Source organism: Pelobates fuscus, chromosome 3, assembly GCF_036172605.1.
Source record: "Pelobates fuscus isolate aPelFus1 chromosome 3, aPelFus1.pri, whole genome shotgun sequence".
Lineage (NCBI taxonomy): Eukaryota > Metazoa > Chordata > Amphibia > Anura > Pelobatidae > Pelobates > Pelobates fuscus.
The window spans coordinates 146000729-146022264 of record NC_086319.1 but is presented as its reverse complement, the minus strand read 5'-3'; the positions used below and the strand labels follow the sequence as shown (position 1 = coordinate 146022264).

At 41.3% G+C, this 21536-nt stretch overlaps 2 protein-coding genes across 4 annotated transcripts in view; one reads left to right on the top strand and one right to left on the bottom strand.

Moving 5' to 3' along the window:
- Window positions 1-10118, top strand: part of INSYN2B (inhibitory synaptic factor family member 2B) — a 123068-nt gene extending 112950 nt beyond the window's left edge. For 2 of the 3 annotated variants that reach the window (XM_063447505.1, XM_063447504.1), the window contains one exon: window positions 9798-10118. In XM_063447505.1, coding sequence (XP_063303575.1) covers window positions 9798-9984 — 187 coding nt within the window. In that variant the 3' untranslated portion in view covers window positions 9985-10118. The remainder of the gene's footprint in view (window positions 1-9797) is intronic. The other variant, XM_063447506.1, reaches the window with a different exon arrangement.
- Window positions 1-21536, bottom strand: part of DOCK2 (dedicator of cytokinesis 2) — an 816002-nt gene that overhangs the window by 290597 nt on the left and 503869 nt on the right. The gene's annotated exons all lie outside the window — the stretch shown is intronic.

Below are 21536 nucleotides of genomic sequence, written 5' to 3'. Positions count from 1 at the left end.
ATTTTTTATTTGGGTGGGGGGGGGTATGAGTAGGGGCTTGGGGACCCCTAGTCACCTTGGAAGGGGGGGCATTTTTTATTTAGAGCACCCCACTTAGGGGGAGGACAATAGGTCCCCCCTTATTGTTATTTATGGACCCCACCCACCACTCAGGGGTGGGGGCCGGGGGGAGGACAATAGGTCCCCCCCATTATTGTTTGGGCCTCCACCCACTGTGCAGGGGTGGGATCTGGTGGGGAGGACAATAGGTTCCCCCCTCCTTATTGTTATGCATGGCCCCCACCCACTGCTCCAGGGTGGGAGCCGGGGGAGAGGACAATAGGTTCCCCCCTTATTGTTATGCATGGCCTCCACCCACTGCTCAGAGGTGGGGGCCGGGGGGAGGACAATAGGTCCCCCCTCATTTTCCTTAAGGGCTCCCACCCTCCGCTCAAGGTTGGGGGCCGTGGAGAGGACAATAGGTCCCCTCCCACATTCTCATTTAGGGCCCCCCCACAGTCTCATTTAGGGCCCCCCCACCGCTTAGAAGTGGGGGCCAGAGGGAGGACAGTAGGTTCCCCCCTTATTGTTATTTATGGCCCCCACCCACCGCTCAGGGGTGGGGGCAGGGGGGAGGACAATAGGTCCCCCCATTATCCTTTAGGGTACCCACCCACTGCTCAGGGGTGGGGGGTGGGGGCCGGGGGGAGGACAATAGGTTCCCCCTCCTTAGTGTTTTTTTAGGGCCCCCACCCGTCACTCAGTGGTGGGAGCCAGGGAGGGGGGGTACTAGGGTTTTTTTTTCCACAGGCTGCTCACTGTTTAGTAGACATTCCCCTACTCACGGTATAGCGAGTAGGGGCATTCGGGAGATTTTAATCTCCCTTATGCTATTATGGGGGTCATAAACCCATAGAGTGAATGAGGACATGGGGGGCTTAGGAAGTGGCGGGGAGCACTGCTCTCTGCCGCTTCTATCTTTACATATTACAAGGAGGGAGCTGCGAACCGGTAGGTCCCTCCTTGTAATAAACTGAACGAACAAACAAACAAACACTGATATTCAGTGTTTGTTTGTTCGTCTGACATTTCTATTCATTCATTCGTCTTTCTGATGAATGAATGAATGGATGAAATTCCCGTTCGCATGTCCAAGTGTTTAACTGGGAATGTGCGGGAATTTCATAGTGCTATCTAGTGTGGGCAGATGACGTGTCCCACAGGGACTTCATCTACCCATACAAAGATGGCGGCACCTAGAACATAGGTTTAGGGGCATTTGGGGATGACTAGGGGGCCAGTTAGATGTAGTGGAGTTGGGAGGGGGGGTTAAAAAAAACCGGTATTCGGCCATGACAGTGCCGCTTTAATAATTGTATGAAATAAGTTAACAGTTATTACAGCTAGTTTAATGTACTTGAATCTTACTACTAATTGGTGGGTATTTTATTTTTCTTTTCAGAAAATAAAATACACTTTAATCCTCAAATAAGTTAAATAAGATGAGTCTCAATATCATACTACACACAAACCACTTGCAGCACCACAGAACCAGTAATGTGCACCCTTGTTTAGCAATGGGGCTTTTCTTCTTCATACACAATGCACATCTGCAACATTTTGGTACTGAATATAATGCCTAATGACTCTAGATAGTGCAACTTCTTCAGCACCAAGATCAGCATGTTAGTTCATGATGATCTATAGATATTAGACCGTGAACATTCATTTTACTTAACTAGTTATAATATAACTGTCTATCTATATTATTCCTCTCCTAAAATGAAAGATCCTACTTATTTTGGAACGAAATATCAAAATACCTTGATGCATATTTGGCTGTAGTAAATGTATGTAGTAAATATATGAGAAACAAGAGGAGGACAGTGAAAAAAAAGCAAAGGAAGTACTGTAATATCAGCGAGGAATCAAGTGAGTGGGTATATGGATGTATACCAGAAATTTTAGTCTAAATTTCGAATGTTATTTCAGCTAACTACAATTTACTGCTTAATGTACAGACCTCAATGTTCCTAAAAGTGCATTCTTCATTATTTTGTCAGACATGCAAGTGTCAAAATGTATTCACATTATGACATACAGAAACAGACAATTTTCTAGTCAATAGAGAGCTATCATACAATTATAGTGACACAAATGTTATTATTCACATTCTGCCAAAGGACAAATTCAATACTTCAACTAAAGTAATGGGACTGAAAAAAACAAACCACTGAATTATCCATCTATATTATTAATGTAGGAATGGTAGATAAATCACCACTGTGCTTACCCAAAGTGAATGTGTACACTCATCTCAAGCCCCTTTATAAGCAAAGTATATACTTCACTCAAGTTCTACAGTCCACAAATTAGTAGTGACCAATGGAATGTGCATGCTGATTCCACTGGTTCCCATTGTGGTTGCTCCATTTTTAGTAAAATAGACCACTTTATAGAACAACTCTTTGCCTACAAGCAATATACTTATATTTACTATTAAAAAAAAATAAAAAACATTTATTATAATGATTCACGCGTTATTATGTTTATTATGCATTATTCTGATATCTGTATAACTGTTCAACAGCAATGTATGCCCTTAACACCCAATTCACTATCCTAGAGAAATAAAAAAGTTAGCATGCTCAGTACTTGTAAAAAGAGTAACAATGTATCTCTTTTGCTTATCACAGTGAACCAGGCTATTTTTTAATTTTTAGTCCCTGATACGATTTTTATCAAGACCACAGCCCATCCAATATTTTTGTTGCTTCTAACTGTAAATTAACCTCTTAAGGACTTAAGGACTGAGGCAATTGTTCAAATTCTAAACTAAAACAAAACCTAGAATTTGCATGTGTCTCGTCCACCATCATTTAAGGGTTTCTCTTTAGGTGACCCATACATATTAAATATTAGTTTTAAAAAATGGTTACAATAATTTTTACACATCACGTGCAAGTAACAATATAGAATTCAAAATAAACTCATGTATCAGTTCTGATGGTTGAATGCCTGGATGGTCTAAAATTATTTTTGGTAATTAACTCTAACCCTATACCAATTCCAACATTAACCATATACCAACCAACCCTACCGCTATCTTTAAACTTACTGCTACCTTACCTATGCTCAACCCATACACCTACCCTCACCTTACCTCTAACCTCAATCTTGCACTGTGTCTAACACATTACCTCTAACCTCAATCTTGCACTGCGTCTAACACAGCCATTAACTCTATCCCAGCAACAAGCCTTTACTTTACACTAACAGTATACAAACGCTACTCATGACCCTACCCCTAAGGGATTTCCTCTGCTAATATCAGTTCTGATATCAGCAGAGAGATTTTCAAGTTAAACCAGACAGAGCGTTCTGTGATCACAATTTGCTGGCTGTTTTCAGCATTACAGGCAGATCTCCCTGCAATTTTTAAGTTCTGGCAAAGCCCAACACAGCTTCACAGGGACACATGTCAAGATCTTTTTAGTTTTGTGGAAGATGACAACTGCCAAATTTTACTATCTTTCTTCAGATCTCATCCAACTTCTCCCAAATCCTATATATACAAACCCTCCTACAAAACTTTCAAATCCTTCTCCCACCTTCACTTCCTTTCTATCCCTCTGCTCCTAGCAGCTGGTGATGTCTCTCCATACCCCAGTCCCATCTCAGCAAACCCACCACGTACCAATTCAAGGAACCACACCGATCTCATACCCATCTCATGTTACTCTTCCTCTAAATCCTCCTTCAATACTGCCCTCTGGAATGCATGCTTTGTTTGCAATATTCCAAAATCCATGGCTGTCCATGACCTCTTCATCTCTCGTTCCCTAGATTTACTAGCCATAACAGAAACATGTCTCTCCACCTCTGACACTGCTACCCCTGCATCTATATCCTTTGGTGGTCTTCAACTTACCCACAACCCAAGACACTCTGAATGTAAAGGTGGTGGTGTAGGCTGCAGCTACTATTTGCAACTGCTGTTAATTCTCGCTAGCTGTCTAGCTAGCTCCTCTCCAGACACATCACTATGAACAAATAACATCTGCTACTCAGGAGTGTACCTCTCACTGTTCATGAGCAGATCGGTATGTATACAGCCTATGGCTGCTGAGACAATGGGACCTGTACTATCAGTCAAACTAAGCATTACATTTTAGAGCACAATATTGCATTAACTACCATACAGTATAGAATTTGAAAACATAACCTGTCTATTGAATTTACATTATAAATTATATAATTTGATATATATATATATATATATATATATATATATATATATACATGGTTGAACATAACTTGCGCACACCAGTCAAGCCATAAGGCTGGCTTTTCCCACAGAAATCTCACTTTAACAGTGCTCTCACTACTGCAAGGGATTCTGGGTATACAACAGCTTTGAAACACAACTCAGGAAGAGGTGCAAAGCCAGTGAACCAACCGTCATGGACAGCTGCTACGTTGTTAATGCAACTCATATGCATGAGGTTGGTTACTGGCTTGCTATGGAGGCTTGGCGTTACTTGTAAAGTACATGCCAAAAGAGTTGTGGTGGGGAAAATAGTGTGGGTGAAAACCCCTTCACCTGAAGAAAGTGGATATTTAATACATTGTTAAACACAAATCTGCACACACGAGTCAAGCCAAAAGGCTTGCTTTTCCCACAGAAATCTTACTTTAACAGTGCTATGCAGTAGTGAGAAGAAGGAATCTATGTATAAAGTCGAATTATGAGGCAAAAATGTGGTTCTTTGTTGAGCTCATTTGCATATGATTACCCAGAATCCCTTGCAGTAGTGAGAGCACTCATGGCTCAACTGGTGTGTGCAGATATGTGTTCAACAATGTATTAACTATCCATTTACTTCAGGTGGAAGAGGTTTTCATCCACACTCGTTTTCTCCACAACAAATATTTTGGTATATATTAAGCATATAATTACAGAATTAAGAAACAATGTATATAGATATGAGTATATATATATATATATATATATATATATATATATATATATATATATATATATATATATATATATATATATACATATATATGTATATATATATATATATATATATGTATATATATATATATATATATATGTATGTATATATATATATATATATATATATAAAATCACATATCTACATACATTGTTACCTATATATTCATGCTTAAAGGACCACTATAGTGGCAGGAAAACATACTGGATGGAGAGGAAGGGGTTAAATTTACCTCTTTCTCCAGCGCCGGGCGGGGAGCTCTCCTCCTCTCCTCCTCTCCTCCTCTCCTCCTCTCCGGCTGAATGCGCATGCGCGGCAAGAGCCCTGTATTAACCCAAATTAAACATAGCAGTTTCTCTGAAACTGCTATGTTTATAGAGAAAAAGGTTAACCCTAGATGGACCTGGCACTCAGACCACTTCATTAAGTTGAAGTGGTCTGGGTGCCTATAGTGGTCCTTTAATTACATTTGCAGAAACATTTTATTTTATCAATATGGGAGTCCATTCTAATTCACATGAATTGCCTCTTTAAAGAGGTCTGTTTTTATGCCTTAAAATGTATCTACATCTGGGAAATACTAATTAAGGAGTAGAAATAATTTTGACCAATTAGAAGGGATGCAGCCATAACATTTACAGCTTCATGACTTTACTGCAAAGTTATATCTAGGTTAATTTGGAATATCAGCACATATGCAGCCCACAATTTCAAAAGCCAGTAAATTAGGATCTTACTACAAAATACTTTGCAAAAATAGCTTTCTGTAAAGGATCGGTAAATAGTTTACACTAAATTTATGTGCAATAGTGTAACTAATGCTTATATTTTCTAATGTTCTGAAATTAAAATAAAACAAAGTATGCAATTAGTTCCGATAAACTCAAATATTTATATGTGCTCAGCGCATGGCTTTAACTTTAACCACATTCTACTAAAGACGTATGCCTTAATTTATTGTTTCTGGATAAAAATTTCAAATTATTTATATGCTGAAATCACTATTTCAGTCTATGGGAATTTTTGTAGAGAAATCATTTGAGAGGTATTTGATAGAAGATCTACCCAAACATATTAAATGGGGTTCTTTTTTTTTTTTTCTTTTTAGGAATTTTCTTTGCTTAAATATGTAGTAGTATAGTAAATATCTATGCAAACGAATCAACAAAAAACTGTTATTTTGTCATACTACAGTCTATGACAACTCTGTTACAACTGGGGCACTAAGACAGAAAGACTGACACAGTATAAGACTTAGAGGAATTTATTCACTAAACACCAAAGCTTTGTTATTTTAGCCTACCTTTTGCTACTCGTTTTTCAATTATTTACAGAGTGGCTCACATGGAAAGAGACAGACTCACAAAGACTAAAGCAAACTCGAAAATCTGATTCCCACAGCCACACAATTACTAAATTACCAGTGTCAAGAGGGAAATTACTGGAGCAATGTGATGGCCGTGAATGACCTTGGTAATTAGATTAGCTCTATAAAAAACATGTAAGATTGAACTTGACCTTTAGTGGGGGAATATCTGGTATTTTGTACTTCTGGAAATTTCTAGTGGGTTGGCCAGAGAGGCTGTCATTCAGCTTGGCATGCCTGATGCCAAGCTGACACGCTCCTTTTGAGTTTTATCACACCACTTAAGGACCCACCCGAAACACTCATCGGAACTAATGAAAACCTGACTGCATTCTATATGACACTTTGTGCCTGAAATGCATTCAGAATGCATGCAATGGTATAGCTATGGAACATACTGTTTAGTCACTTGCAAACTGATTATTCTGACTATATCTGCATTCATACATCATACATTCATACATGTTATTACATTACATTATTTAACCCCTTAACTACCACATGATGGTTAAATCCCTGCTGGCAAGACCCTCTATCACTTGGGGTCACAGTTCATGACCCCAGACTGACAGGAGAGCTATGAGCAGCTCTCAATGTGAGCGCTGCTTATAGCCCTTTAAATTATTTAAATGCTGCAATCACGCCACTGTGGGAAATGTAAAAATTATTTTGGTTCCCCCCCCCCCTCTGTCAGGAAGACACAAAGGGTCTAAAAAAAGCCTGGGGAAGTCACCCGGCTTGCCCCCTGCAGACAGATCAGTGCTTAGCTTTGCCAGCTGCCCAACACCAATCTTTGTATAAAAAGCTACAGTATGAGAGTGAGCCCTTTGTACTGTGTAAACTATGAAATCACTCTGCAGATGTCAGTACTGTCAGTTGGGTGATGGGTTTAGAGGGTGGGATAAGGACTGGGATTATAGGTATGGATTAGATTATGGGTTGTATTAGGGATGGATTATAGGTAGGATTAACATTGGATTATGGGTATAATTATAGGGTAAATTATGGGGTGGATTAAGAGTTGACTTTGTGGTTTGATTAAGGTTTGGGCTAGGGAACAGATTAGGGGTAGGTTTAAGAGCAGAATTGGGGGGAAATGTAAATAGCTATACATGTGGGATATCATTGTACTCAAGATCAATATCAATATCAATAAGAATACAAATATGGGGTATTTGCAGGAATGGGATTAGTGTGATCTGGGAATTTTTCCAAAATAAAACGCGTGGGAAAAAAAACCACAACAAAAATAACTAATTTTACCTTGGTTTGTGCTAAAATGGTTAAGTGTCAAAATGTCATAGTTAGATAGACTGGGGGATGTACTTTGTACAAATATATAATTTTGTGTAGTGGTTTTAGATTCTGTGACTACTCTCAGCATGCTAAATGTAGTCACTCCTCTAAAAATGAATTGAAATCCCAGACACAACAGGACTAGTTAGTGAAACTAGTTTGAGTTAGTTTTCTACATTTACACTTGTTGTGTAGAAATTATAAAATGTATAACTGGATATTAAAAAAATATAAATTCGCTTCTTTTTTAAAAAAATATTTATTCCTATTTAATATTGTGTAATGTACACATTTTGGGTATCAAAAGAAAGTTCTATTTCTCCTGTAATAAATGATATTCAATATGCATGGATGAACTTAAACAGAAAGGGGGAAATTGTGGTAGAATGAACACATGCTAAAGTGCCGAAAAGCTGTAGTCCTAAATGGTTTAACCATTCACTAGGGTTGTTCTATCACACAATAGCAAAGATTAAGTCATTCTAATTTTTCTTTCAGCACAAGATATCTATTAACCCTCAAACATCAAATTGTATACTTTTGTTATGATTTGTTTTACAATTCATATAGCCCAAATTACTTTAACGTTTTACTTCAAAGCTATTTACCCTGCAAAGCAATGTATTGATATGTGAGGATTTAAGTCTGTTCTTCTGTAACTCTACAGAGGAATTAGTAGTTCTCTCTCCTTTTTTCTATTTCTTGTATAACATTTTTAGGACCATATTGTATCAGTCAATAGGGGGAAGAAAAAGGTTTTGAGGATATTGCACCCTCTATTATTTGTCTAACAATATTTACATTCTAGTAAGTTATTTTCAACAAATGTGATCAGGTTTATTAGATATACTCAACGTATTTGACTAATTTGTAGTTACATATTTGTTGTCATACCTGTTTTGTATGACCAAAAAAATGTTATGTCTAGATGAATTCAAATATATAAACACTTGCAAGGGACATGATGATATGTAATATATGTACTATATATGCCCACAATATTTCTGTAAAGCATGATCACATATATTAAGAGTTAAAAATAAAAAATAAACAAAACTGATTTTTTTTCATCCTCTAGTGCTATATATGCATCAAATGTTTAAAATACAAATTAACAATAGACTGATTATCTGTATTATTTATCTATACTTCTAAAACTAAATTTGTAATTCAAACAGGAAATGCTCATTCCAGTTCTTCTATATACAAATTGCATTTATTGTGAAAGCAAGGCATGCATTTTCAAAGCTTAAATAGTACATACTGTTAAAAATAAATTAATGTTGTACAATGTAAGAAGGCTAAAGCAATGCTAACAGAGAGCTTAAACAGCACTCTTTTATAATCCTTTTCTGATTCTATAATCTTCTTTATTCACAACCGTGGTCCAAAGCATGAAATTAATTCTGCGTTGTCAGATAAACAAAGGAAAATATCTGTACAACTGAAATGTTGATAAGGATTTTAGGATAAAACTGCAAATGTTACTATTTTGGCACAAACACATGCCAATACAAATGTATTTTAGATATATATTTTTTTCTCATGAATATTACTAGCAAGATTATCAGAATTTAAAAATCAGAAACATGATTCAAATATGATTTTAAATTACTTTTCATGGAGTTTTCAAAATCTACATTAAGGTCTTTTGAAGCACCACTAGCATGCCTGCTTTGAAAGAACGTTCTAATTTAGTAACGATTACTTGATCACTATCTAAGGCACTTTCATTGAATGGTATTTTATACTCCGACTGTGTATACAATTGCAAACGATTACTTGAAGGCACACTCCAGGCACCCAGAAATGCCAGTATACAAGTTACAACGTATTATTATTTTTTAATGTTCCTTTATTTAAATAATACCATTTCTCCATAAACCTTTTACACACAGAACTGTGGAGTATGAAATTAGCACAGAAAGGAAAAGAGTGATGTAGTGGGGCTGTGCCAGAAAAACAATGTCAACAAACCAGATTTTCAGATCAGCCCTAACAGCAAGCCACCCAGTTCTGTCAGCCAACTAGCCAAATACCAGTTGTTGTTTTTTTGCCAAATGTTCATTGGATTGTACCAAAAACACATGATAACAAGCTAAATTCAGTTATGTATTTATTCATATATTTCCTAGTGTAGAATATGACTTCAGACAACAAGAAGGCAGATTTCATCAAGTTCTAAAAATGTTGGATCAAGCAGAACCATGCCCTATTCCTGCTCCTGTTCAGAAACCTGAAGAGGACAATGTGATTCCTGAAAAACAAGATGTTCGGAAGAAAACAAAGAAAGTAAAAAAGAAATGTTTTTGGTGGATTTAATATGTACATACCATAAAACCTATGTCACGTTTTTTCATGTACTGACTTTTTGCTCTCTTAAATGTGATGCCGCTGTTGGGTTCTCTATAAATAGCATAATACACTGAAAGCTTATCATGTCTTTTACTTAAGTTAAGCATTTTCTGCAGTCTGGTCTTAAAAAGTAAATATACTTTTTTATATAAGCTGTAAATATTTTTCTATGAATTTGGGCTTATGATTAAATTATCTAAATGCGTTAATGGATTGATTGTGTTTTTTTATTAGTGATCCTCATCAACTCAAACATATGCTTGTATTCTCAGTGTTTATGTTATATTAGACACAAATACATTTTAAGTAGACAAAGAAGTATGCTTTGCTTTTAGAAGTGGGGTTGTGGCCAGGCTGTTCTAATACATTTTTGGGTTACTTACTAATAATTTATGATTTTAAATTAAAACCTAGAGAAAGAACAATGTATCTTATTTGCAAAATTTATTGTAGTTTAAAGACACATCAATGTGAGTCTAATTGCTATGGGGCTGTGTTATACACTTCGACTCACCAACAAGGATAGAAAAGAGGGACAAACGGATGTGGGCCTAAAAAAGGACAGATACTTGGGAGGTAAGACATTGTGTTATCACTAAAACTTCACATGTTGCTTCACATGCAGAGCTATTTATTAAAATGAAAATTCAAAGTGAATAGTGAATTTAAATTTGAAGGCCTTAGTAGCTGAAATGGAAGAATAGCTGACATTTTCTAGTTTGCCTATATCAGTGATGGCAAACATTTTTGAGCCCGAGTGCCCAAACCACTATACAAAACAACTTTTTTTCCTCAAAGTACTAACAGGGCAAAATATACACACATACCCTTGTGCTCTCCCTTCTCCCCCTGTCCCTAGTGCTCTCCCATCCCCTCCTGCCCCTTAGTTCTCTCCCTTGTAACCCTGTGATCTCCCCTACCCCTCTGTCCCTTAGTGCTCTCTATCCTCCCCTCCCTTAGAGTTGTCCCCCCCAGTGGTCACTCCTCTCCCCCAATCCTCTTAGTGGTTTCTCCCCCCCCCCTTTAGTGGTCACTCCTCTCCCCCATGACCTTAGTGGTCGCTCCTCCACCCCCTTTATTGGTATTCCTATCCCCCCATTCCCTTAGTGGTCTCTTCTCTTCCCCCTTTAGTGGTCACTCCTCTCCCTCCACCCCATTATTGGCCTCTCCTCTCCCCTCTTAAGTGGTTACTCCTCTCCCCCACCCCCATAGTGGTCTCTCCCCCCTTTAGTGGTTTAAATTTGTTAATTTGCATCATAGCTGATATTTTCCATCTACCCATAAAGCTTCCACATTTTCCTAGTCACACTCCATATGTCTAAGATTTGGCTTCAACTCATGGTTGACATATAAACCTACCCCACCACATTTCTTGTTTTTCCTATCCTTCCTAAATAACGTGTACGCATTTAAGTTAACTGCCCAGTCATGTGTCTCATCCCACCATGTTTCTGTTATGCCTATTATATCATATTGTTTAGTGTATGCTATTGCCTCTAGTTCCCCCATTTTGTTATATAGGCTCCTTGCATTAGTAAGCATACATTTATTATTATTATCATGAGTCATTTGTACTTTTTGTGGATTTTTATCAATATTACATACCTCCTCTGTTCGGAGCTTCCTTTTTATCATACATTCATTTTCTAGATTGCTATGACCCTCCCACCTACTACTAGTTTAAAATCTCCTCCAACCTTCTAGCCATCCTATCCCCCAGCACAGTAGAACCTCTTCTGTTTAGGTGCAATCCATCACTGCTATACAGGTTGTACCCAAGCGCAAAATCGTCCCAGTGCTCTAAAAACCCCAAACCCTCTTTCCTACACCAAGACTTCAGCCACGCATTGACCTCTCTAATCTCACACTGCCTTTCTGCTGTAGCACGCGGCACAGGTAATATTTCTGAAAATATTCCATGGAGGGCCTTTTCTTTAGCTACATAAAAACATAGGATGTCACAGCAGATAAGAACCATTCGGCTCATCTAGTCTGCCCAGTTTTCTAAGTACTTTCATTAGTCCCTTGCCTTATATTATAATTAAGATAGCATTATGCCTATCCCACGCATGCTTAAATTCCTTCACTGGGTTAACCACTACCACTTCAGCTGGAAGGCTATTCCATGCATCCACTACCCTCTCAGTAAAGTAATACTTTCTGATATTATTTTAAAACCTTTGCCCCTCTCATTTAAGACTATGTCCTCTTGTTGTGGTAGTTTTTCTTCTTTCAAATATAGTCTCCTCTACTGTCTCCTTTACTGTGTTGATTCCCTTTATGTATTTAAATGTTTCTATCATATCCCCCTATCTCGTCTTTCCTCCAAGCTATACATGTTAAGTTCCTCTAACCTTTCCTTGTAAGTTTTATCTTGCAATCCATAAACCAGTTTAGTAACCCTTCTCTGAACTCTCTCCAGAGGCGGCTCTAGACTTTATGAGGCCTTAGGCGAAACGCAAACATGAGGCCCCACTAACAAAAAAGTGTCACATATACACATTGACGCACTGTCTACCTGTGTATGTGCCTGAGAGTGTGTCTGACAGAGAGTATCCTTGTGTGTGCAAATGTATGTCTCTGTGAGCATGTTTGTGTTTTTGTCTGAGACCCTATGTGTATGGGGTAGCTGATGGTGAGAGGGAGCGGGGGGTGTGATGGTGAGAGGGAGTGGACGGTGATGGTGAAAGGGAGCGGGGGGTTGATGGTAATGTGAGAGGGAGCAGGGGGTGATAGTAATGTGAGAGTGAGAGGGGGTAATGTGAGAGTGAGGGGGTTAATGTGAGAGTGAGGGGGTTAATGTGAGAGTGAGAGGGGGGTAATGTGAGAGTGAGAGGGGGGTAATGTGAGAGTGAGAGAGGGGTAATGTGAGAGTGAGAGGGGGGTAATGTGAGAGTGAGAGGGGGGTAATGTGAGAGTGAGAGGGGGGTAATGTGAGAGTGAGAGGGGGGTAATGTGAGAGTGGGGCGCGTAATGTGAGAGTGGGGGGGTAATGTGAGAGTGGGGGGGTAATGTGAGAGTGAGAGGGGGTAATGTGAGAGTGAGAAGGGGGTGATGTGAGAAGGAGGGGGTGATGGTGAGTGGGGGGAAGCTGAGGGTGGTGACGGAGGGTTATGCTGAGGGTGGTGATGCTGAGGGTGGTGGGGGGTAATGCTGAGGGTGGTGAGGGGTGATGCGGAGGGTGGTGATGCTGAGGGTGGTGGGGGGTGATGCTGAGGGGGGTGATGCTGAAGGTGGTGGGGGGAGTGATGCTGAGGGGTGGTGAAGCTGAGGGTGGGGTGAGGCTGAGGGTGGTGGGGGGGTGAGTCTGAGGGTGAAGGGGTAATGGTGAGGGTGGGCAGGGGTGAAGCTGAGGGTGGGCAGGGGTGAAGCTGAGGGTGGGCAGGGGTGAAGCTGAGGGTGGGCAGGGGTGAAGCTGAGGGTGGTGGGGGTGATGGTGGGGAGGGGTGATGGTGAGGGTGGTGAGGGGTGATGGTGGTGGGGGTTAAGCTGAGGGTGGTGGGGGGTGAGGCTGAGGGTGGTGATGGTGGATGATGGTGGTGGGGAATGAGGCTGAGGTTGGTGGGGGGTGATGGTGACGGTGGTGGGGGGGGTGAAGCTGATGGTGGTGGTGGGTGTAGCTGAGGGTGGTGGGGGTGAGGCTGAGGGTGGTGGGGGTGATGGTAGGGAGGGGTGATGGTGAGGGTGGTGGGGGTGATGGTGGTGGGTGGTGAGGCTGAGGGTGGTGGGGGGTGAGGCTGAGGGTGGGGAGATGGTGGTGGGGGTGAGGCTGAGGGTGGGGTGATGGTGGTGGGGGTGAGGCTGAGGGTGGGGTGATGGTGGTGGGGTGAGGCTGAGGGTGGTGATGGTGGGTGATGGTGGTGGGGAATGAGGCTGAGGTTGGTGGGGGTGATGGTGGTGGGGGGGGTGAAGCTGATGGTGGTGGTGGGTGTACCTGAGGGTGGTGGGGGTGATGGTGGTGGGGGTGAGGCTGAGGGTGGTGGGGTTGATGGTGGTGGGGGGTGAAGCTGAGGGTGGTGGGGGGTGATGGTGGTGGGGGGTGAGGCTGAGGGTGGTGGGGGGTGATGGTGACAGTGGGGGTGAGGCTGATGGTGGTGGGGGGTGAAGCTGAGGGTGGTGGGGGTGATGGTGGTGGGGGGTGAGGCTGAGGGTGGTGGGGGGTGATGGTGAGGGTGGGGGTGAGGCTGATGGTGGTGGGGGGTGAAGCTGAGGGTGGTGGGGGTGAGGCTGAGGGTGGTGAGGGTGATGGTGGTGGTGAGGCTGAGGGTGGTGGGGGTGATGGTGGTGGGGGGTGAGGCTGAGGGTGGTGGGGGGTGATGGTGAGGGTGGGGGTGAGGCTGATGGTGGTGGGGGGTGAAGCTGAGGGTGGTGGGGGTGATGGTGGTGGGGGTGAGGCTGAGGGTGGTGAGGGTGATGGTGGTGGTGAGGCTGAGGGTGGGGTGGTGGGGGTGAGGCTGAGGGTGGTGGGGGTGATGGTGGTGGGGGTTGAAGCTGAGGTTGGTGGGGGGTGATGGTGGGGGGTGAAGCTGAGGGTGGTGGGGGGTGATGGTGGTGGTGGTGGGGGGGTGAAGCTGAGGGTGGTGGGGGTGATGGTGGGGGTGAGGCTGAGGGTGTTGGGGGTGATGGTGGTGGTGGGGGGTGAAGCTGAGGGTGGTGGGGGGTGATGGTGGTGGGGGTGAGGCTGAGGGTGTTGGGGGTGATGCTAAGGGTGGTGGGGGTGATGGTGGTGGGTGAGCCTACCTTTCCCTGGTGGTCCAGTGGGCTCCCTGGTGGTCCGGTGGCCCCTGCTCCCGGTCTGCAGCTCCACAGAGCTGCAGACCGTGTAATCTCGCGAGATTCAGAGCGTTGCCGTGGTAACCCGCGGCAACGCTCTGATTGGCCAATTCTCGCGAGTCACATGGTCTGCAGCTCTGCACACTGCGGAGCTGCAGACCAGTGTCTGCGGTGGCCGGCCTGGCAGCAAGGAGGGGCCTCGCACCCGGCGGCATACTGGGCAAGCCGCCGGGCCCCCTCCTGGTGTCAGGTCTTCGGTCACTGACCGAGGACCTGACACACTCTGCTAACAGGCGGTTTAGGCGGCCGCGAGGCCCCCGCCAGCGCGAGGCCTTAGGCGGCCGCCTAAACCGCCTAATTAGAGAGCCGCCTCTGACTCTCTCTAAAGTATAAATATCCTTCGTACAATACTCCAAGTGAGGTCTCACCAGTGTTCTGTACAATGGCATGAGCACTTCCCTTGTCTACTGCTAATACCTCTCCCTAAACAACCAAGCATTCTGCTAGCATTTCCTGCTGCTCTATTACATTGTCTGCCTACCTTTAAGTCATCAGAAATAATTACCCCTAAATCCCTTTCCTCAGATGTTGAGGCAAGGACTCTATCAAATATTCTATACTTTGCCCTTGGGTTTTTATGTCAAAGATGCATTATATTGCACTTATCCACACAAATGTCAGTTGCCACAACTCTGACCATGTTTTAAAGTTTACCTAAATTATTTGTCATTTCGTTTATCCCTCCTGGAACATCAACCTTGTTACATATCTTAGTATCATCAGCAAAAAGACATACCTTACCTTCTGCAATATCACTTATAAAAAATATTAAAGAGAATAGGTCCAAATACAGATCTCTGAGGTATCACCACTGGTGACAAGACAATGCTTCGAATATACTCCATTGACTACAACCCTCTGTTGCCTGTCACTCAGCCACTGCCTTACCCATTCAAGAATATTGGAATCCAAACTTAAAGACTTTATTGATAAGCCTTCTATGTGCAACAGTTTCAAAAAGCCTTACTTAAACCTAGGTAAGCAATGTCTACTGCACCACCCAAATCTATTATTTTAGTTACCCAATCAAAAAAATGTATAAGATTAGTTTGACATGATCTCCCTGAATTAAACCCATGTTGTTTCTGATCTTGAAATGCATGTGAATAGATGTTCAACAATCCTATCCTTTAACATGGTTTCCATTACTTTCCTTACTAGTGAAGTAAGGCTTACTAGCCTACAGTTGCCCGACTCCTCCCTACTGCCTTTCTTGTTAATGGGCACAACATTCGCTAACTTCCAATCTTCTATGACCACTCCTGTTAACAATAATTGGTTAAATAAATCTGTTAATGGTTTTGCTAGTACACCACTAATCTATTTTAATAACTTTGGGTGTATTCCATCAGGTCCCATTGACTTATTTGTCTTTACTTTTGACAGTTGAAATATAATCTCTTCCTCTGTAAACTCAAATGTAACAAATTACTAATTTGTCCTTTTTCCTAACTGAGGTCCCTTTACTTCATTTACATCTGTAAATACTGAACAAAAATATTAATTAAGGCAGTCAGCTAGACCTTTATCCTCTTCTACATACATTCCTTCTTTCATTTTTAATCTAACTAATCCTTGTTTTGCTTTCCTTTTCTCATTTTAGTATTTAAAAAATGTTTTGTCCCCATATTTTTACTGACTGGGCTATTTTCTCTTCTGTGTGTGACTTGGAAGCTCATGTAACTTGCTTAGCCTCTACCTAATCTTATAGATCTGTCTTTCTTACTCACACATCTGCAGAGTACCACAGTGGTTTCTTGAATTTTTTGCTTTTACTCACAAGCCTAATGCAATTTTCTGTTGTCTTCAGCAGTGCAACTTTTAAATAATCCCATTTCTCTTAGACTCCATTTAAATTGATCCAGTCTGATAATGACTCCTTTACACATATTCTAATTTTAGAAAAGTCTGTTTGTCTAAAGTCTAAAACTATTGTTTTTGTGTGTTGTGACTGTGTCACTGTTCTTATATTAAACCACACTGACTGATGATCACTGGTTCCTAAACTTTCGCCTACAGTAATATCTGATACCAAATCTCCATTTGTTAACACTAAATCTAGTATAGCTTCTTTACAAGTTGGTTCCTCAATGACTTGTTTTAGAGACAATCCCAGTAGGGAGTTTAGGATATGTGAGCTCCTGGCACAAGCAACTATTTTGGTTTTCCAGTTCCCATCCGGAAGATTAAAGTCACCCATGATGATAACGTCCCCTTCATTGTCATTTTAGCTATTTCCCCAACTAATATGATTATCTAACTCTTCTATTTGTCTTCTATTTGATTATCTAACTCTTCTAATCACACCTACACGAGTTACTGTGTGATTACCAAATTCTAATGTAACCCAAATGGACTCTATGTTCGCCTCACTAACTTTTATTAGGCTAGATTTTATGCTATCCTTCACATACAGGGTCACCCCTCACCCTGTCTTGCCTTTCCTGTCTTTTCTATAGAAATAATTTTTCTCATTATACCATATCTCAGTGGCAGCGACTAAATCAACATTATCAGTTGCCATTATTGCCACAAGTTCATGGATCTTATCCCCTAAACTGCAAGCATTTGTAGACATGACTCTAAGCTTATACATTTTTAACACAGTTGCTACAGGCACCTTCTCTCCTTGTTTTGGGGGGCAATTGGATTGATGTTTTTGTCTCATTTTGAGAAAGATGCAAACCATATTTTTGTACAGTTTATTTCCATTCCAAACAGAGCTACCATGTAAAATGAACCTAAATCCTTGCTCCTGACACCATTCACCAAGCCACAAGTTAAAGTCCCTAATATGCATCGCCTATCGTTCTGAGTGTTATGCACATGCAGAACTTCAGAGAATGCCAGTGTGGAAGCAACCTGCCATATATCATTGGCTACAAACACAAAAAAAACTTCAGTTACCTCTGAAACCTCCTTGCAATCCAAGTCATTTGTCCCTAGATGGACAAGTACATCCGATTCCCCTTCCTGCTTTGCTCGCTTAACAATATTTCAATTATGTCTCTGTGAGCAGTAGCTCCGGGAAGACATCTCACAAGACCACAATTGTCCAGCTCCACACCAAGAACAACTGCTTTCTATTAGTCCTCTCCATAGTCTCCAAGCCTGTCTCCATAATAACACTACACTATGTGCCTAAGAATGTCTCCACAATACAACTACACTCTGTGCTTGAGCCTGTCTCCACAACACCACTACACTCAGTGCCTGAGCCTGTCTCCACAACACCGCTACACTCAGTGCCTGAGTCTGTCTCCACAACACCACTACACTCAGTGCCTGAGTCTGTCTCCACAACACCACTACACCAGGGTCGGTGCAAGAATTTTTGACACCCTAGGCAAACATCCATTTTGCCACCCCTTCGTGTCACTCACTCACTGACAGACACACACACGCTGACACACATTCACTTACTCACTGACACACACACACACACACAGACACTCACTGACAATCATACACTCAATCACTGACAGACATACACTCACTCACTGACACACACACTCACTCACACAGACACTCACTGACAGACATACACTCACTGACAGACACACACACACACACACACAGACACTCATTGACAGACATACACTCACACAGACACACACACACACACACACACATACAAAGACACTCACTGACATACACTCACTCACACTCACTGACATACATACTCACTGACAGACACAGACACACATTCTCTGACAGACATATACTCACTCACTGACAGACACACACACACACACAGACACTCACTGACAGACATACACTCACAAAGACACTCACTGACATGCACTAACTGACATACACTCACTGACATATTCCGGCTCCCGGCATCACAGAGGGCACACAAGGGAGGAGTGAGAGGCTGCAAGAAGAGCCTCCCTCTCCGCCTGCATTCTCTTCCGGGCACCGGCATTTCAACTCCTACTTAAAAGAGACTACTTAAAAAAAAAAAAATCAGCAAAGATTAAAAATATCTATAAAAAGATGAAAAAAAAGTTTCAAATACCTTTCAGTCTGTCAAGGTACAGGAAACTGATGTTCCTGTACCTCGGTTCGCGCTGCCCAGCCACGCTACTCAGAGTGACTGGCAAGAGGGAGCACTGTGTGCTTCCCTCGTACTGGGTCACTCAAATCTGGTGCTCCCCTGGCCGGTGCGTCCTAGGCGACTGCCTAAGTCATATATAGGAAGCACCGGACCTGATCCCGATCCGGAACACGTGGGTACCCTACCGGCAACCTATGGCTTCGTGCCACACAGAGAGGGCCTGGCGTGCCAGCTGTGGCACACGTGCCATAGATTCGCTATCGCTGGCCTATATTGACCTTACATTTTAAATTCAACCCTGCAAGCATCATACACAAATGTATGAACAAAAAGCAAAGCTAGTTCAATAATAAAATAGTTGTAAGATTCTATCAATTTAAAATATATGATTAACCTTCTTCAGAACAATTCAAATAATGTAGAAACATGAGCACTGATTAATACAATTTTTATGTAGAAATATGAGCACTGATTAATAACAGTTTGTTGTTTATGAGTTTTTTTTTTATTTTTAAGTATAGGGCTACTGGTGAACTGAGAGTTAGGATAATATTACATAGACAAAATACACACTATAACCATTTCATCTTCAGGAATTAGTTTTAATGACTGAAATTCCCCTGGAGTGTTACGCCATTTGTAAGCAGTTTAACCATGAATGAAGTTCTCTGGACACCCACAGCATGGCCCTACACTCTTTAGTCATAACAATTCATGCCAGAAATGGGTGATGTGATAGGTTGGAAGTGGTCAACTGACACTCTCAGGTAATCATTGTTAATGTTTACTAATTAATCCAGGCAGTTCCTGGTGGGAACTCTCATTTAGCATTAAACATATAATATTAACTCTTAAAAGAAGGATGGCACCTTGAGATGAGGAAGTTACAGTACATAAAATATCTCTTTAAAGGTCTACCATGGGTGGTGGGTTTGTGCTACTGATAAAACATACAAGGGGATCGACATACCATTGCCCAAGCCACTAACTACCCTTACCCAAATAAAATTTCCTACCTACTCCTTCACCCTAATAATATCCTGTATAATAAAAAAAAACACTATATTACCATATGATGGTTCTCATTCTGTTAGGACGCAACATTCTCATTCTGTTAGGACGCAATTCGGCGTTCTGTCTAAATAACAGGACGTTCGGGAAAAAAAAAAGAATGTTTTGCGAGATCACGGAGGAAAAGTGAGAATTATGGGAAAATTGCTCTGACCATCGGAAATGAAGCACACTTTGCTCCTCTACTGGTCAGAGATGGTTAGGCATTGGAAACCTCCATAAGACAAATGGTCCCTACTTTGTCTTATGTTTTAAAGAAAACTAGAGCAGGTAGGAAGAAATGAAGAACAGATCACGAAAGAGGAAGAGAAGAGGAATCAATTAAAGAAAGGTAAGTTCGGCATGCCAGTGCTGCTTTAAGGAGACAGGAAAACATACGTTTTGAAAAAAGGTTAGAAAAACTGCATTTGTTTTCTATAGTAAAAAGGCACCTCAGAGTGGCTATGATGGCACTTGTGTCACTATACTCCACTCCATCTAGCATGTAAGCTCATTGAGCACTGCCCTCAATCTCTCTGTTCCTGTGTGTCCAACTCATCTGGTTACAAATACTTGCCTGTTAGTCTACCCATTGTACAGCGCTGCGAAATTTGTCGCTTTATAAATAATAATCATAATGATAATATACAGGTTTAGTACAAACAGCTATGTGCTAACCTGTTCATTAGTAGACATATACAACAGACAAAAGGTCACCCATTGAGACTGGAAGAAAGGTGTTTTTTTGCTTTTAGCAGAGGAAAGGCTTTTTTTTTAATTTAGTAAGAACAATGAAGATGTGAAAATCTCTACTTAAAGAGGTTCTTATCAGATTCTATAGATATTTAAAAGAAAAATGACCTGGATGTATTTTTTTTTTTTTTTATATGAAATTGTTGAACCAAAGAGAAATCTGATTGTCATTGGTGAAAATGGCAACAACAGTTTGTGTGTGTGTGGTTTATTTTTTATTTTTTTTATTTTTTACCTGCTTTCGGATCAGCAGCATGAATGAATGGGAATCACTGTTGTACTTTTTAGTTTTTTTTCTTTTTTAAACTAAGATTAATATGCAATTATGTAAAACATCTTAGAATGGTTCTAATGATGTAATAATATATAATAAGTCAGGACTAGTTTTTTACCATGCTTGGCTTGCAGAGTGACTCATCTGAAGCAGTGCTCTGGGCAAATGCTTTTTTAGTTTTAAAGTTCTGCCACCCATCAAGTGACTGGCAAGAGGGAGTGGGAGGCTCATGCCCCAAGGACACTAGCACGTAAGGGTTGTGGATTGCAGCATCCCACCATCAATCTGTAGATGAGAATGGTTGGAGGCTAGCTAGAGTTTCTGTTATCGCCTTGCTTCAAGAATGAGGTAGCAGGCAATATTTGTGCAGTATTATTGCTAGCCCAGATGTGTGGCATTGCGCATGAGCTGGTGGCCTACAATCTCAATATTTTCAAAGCATGGAATAATCTAATGGGATATTTCTAGTATTGATAAGGCTGCAAGACTATAATGTATAGTCCCCGGAGGTGTTTACAAGTGATCACAAAGTGAAATGAGACTCCTAAC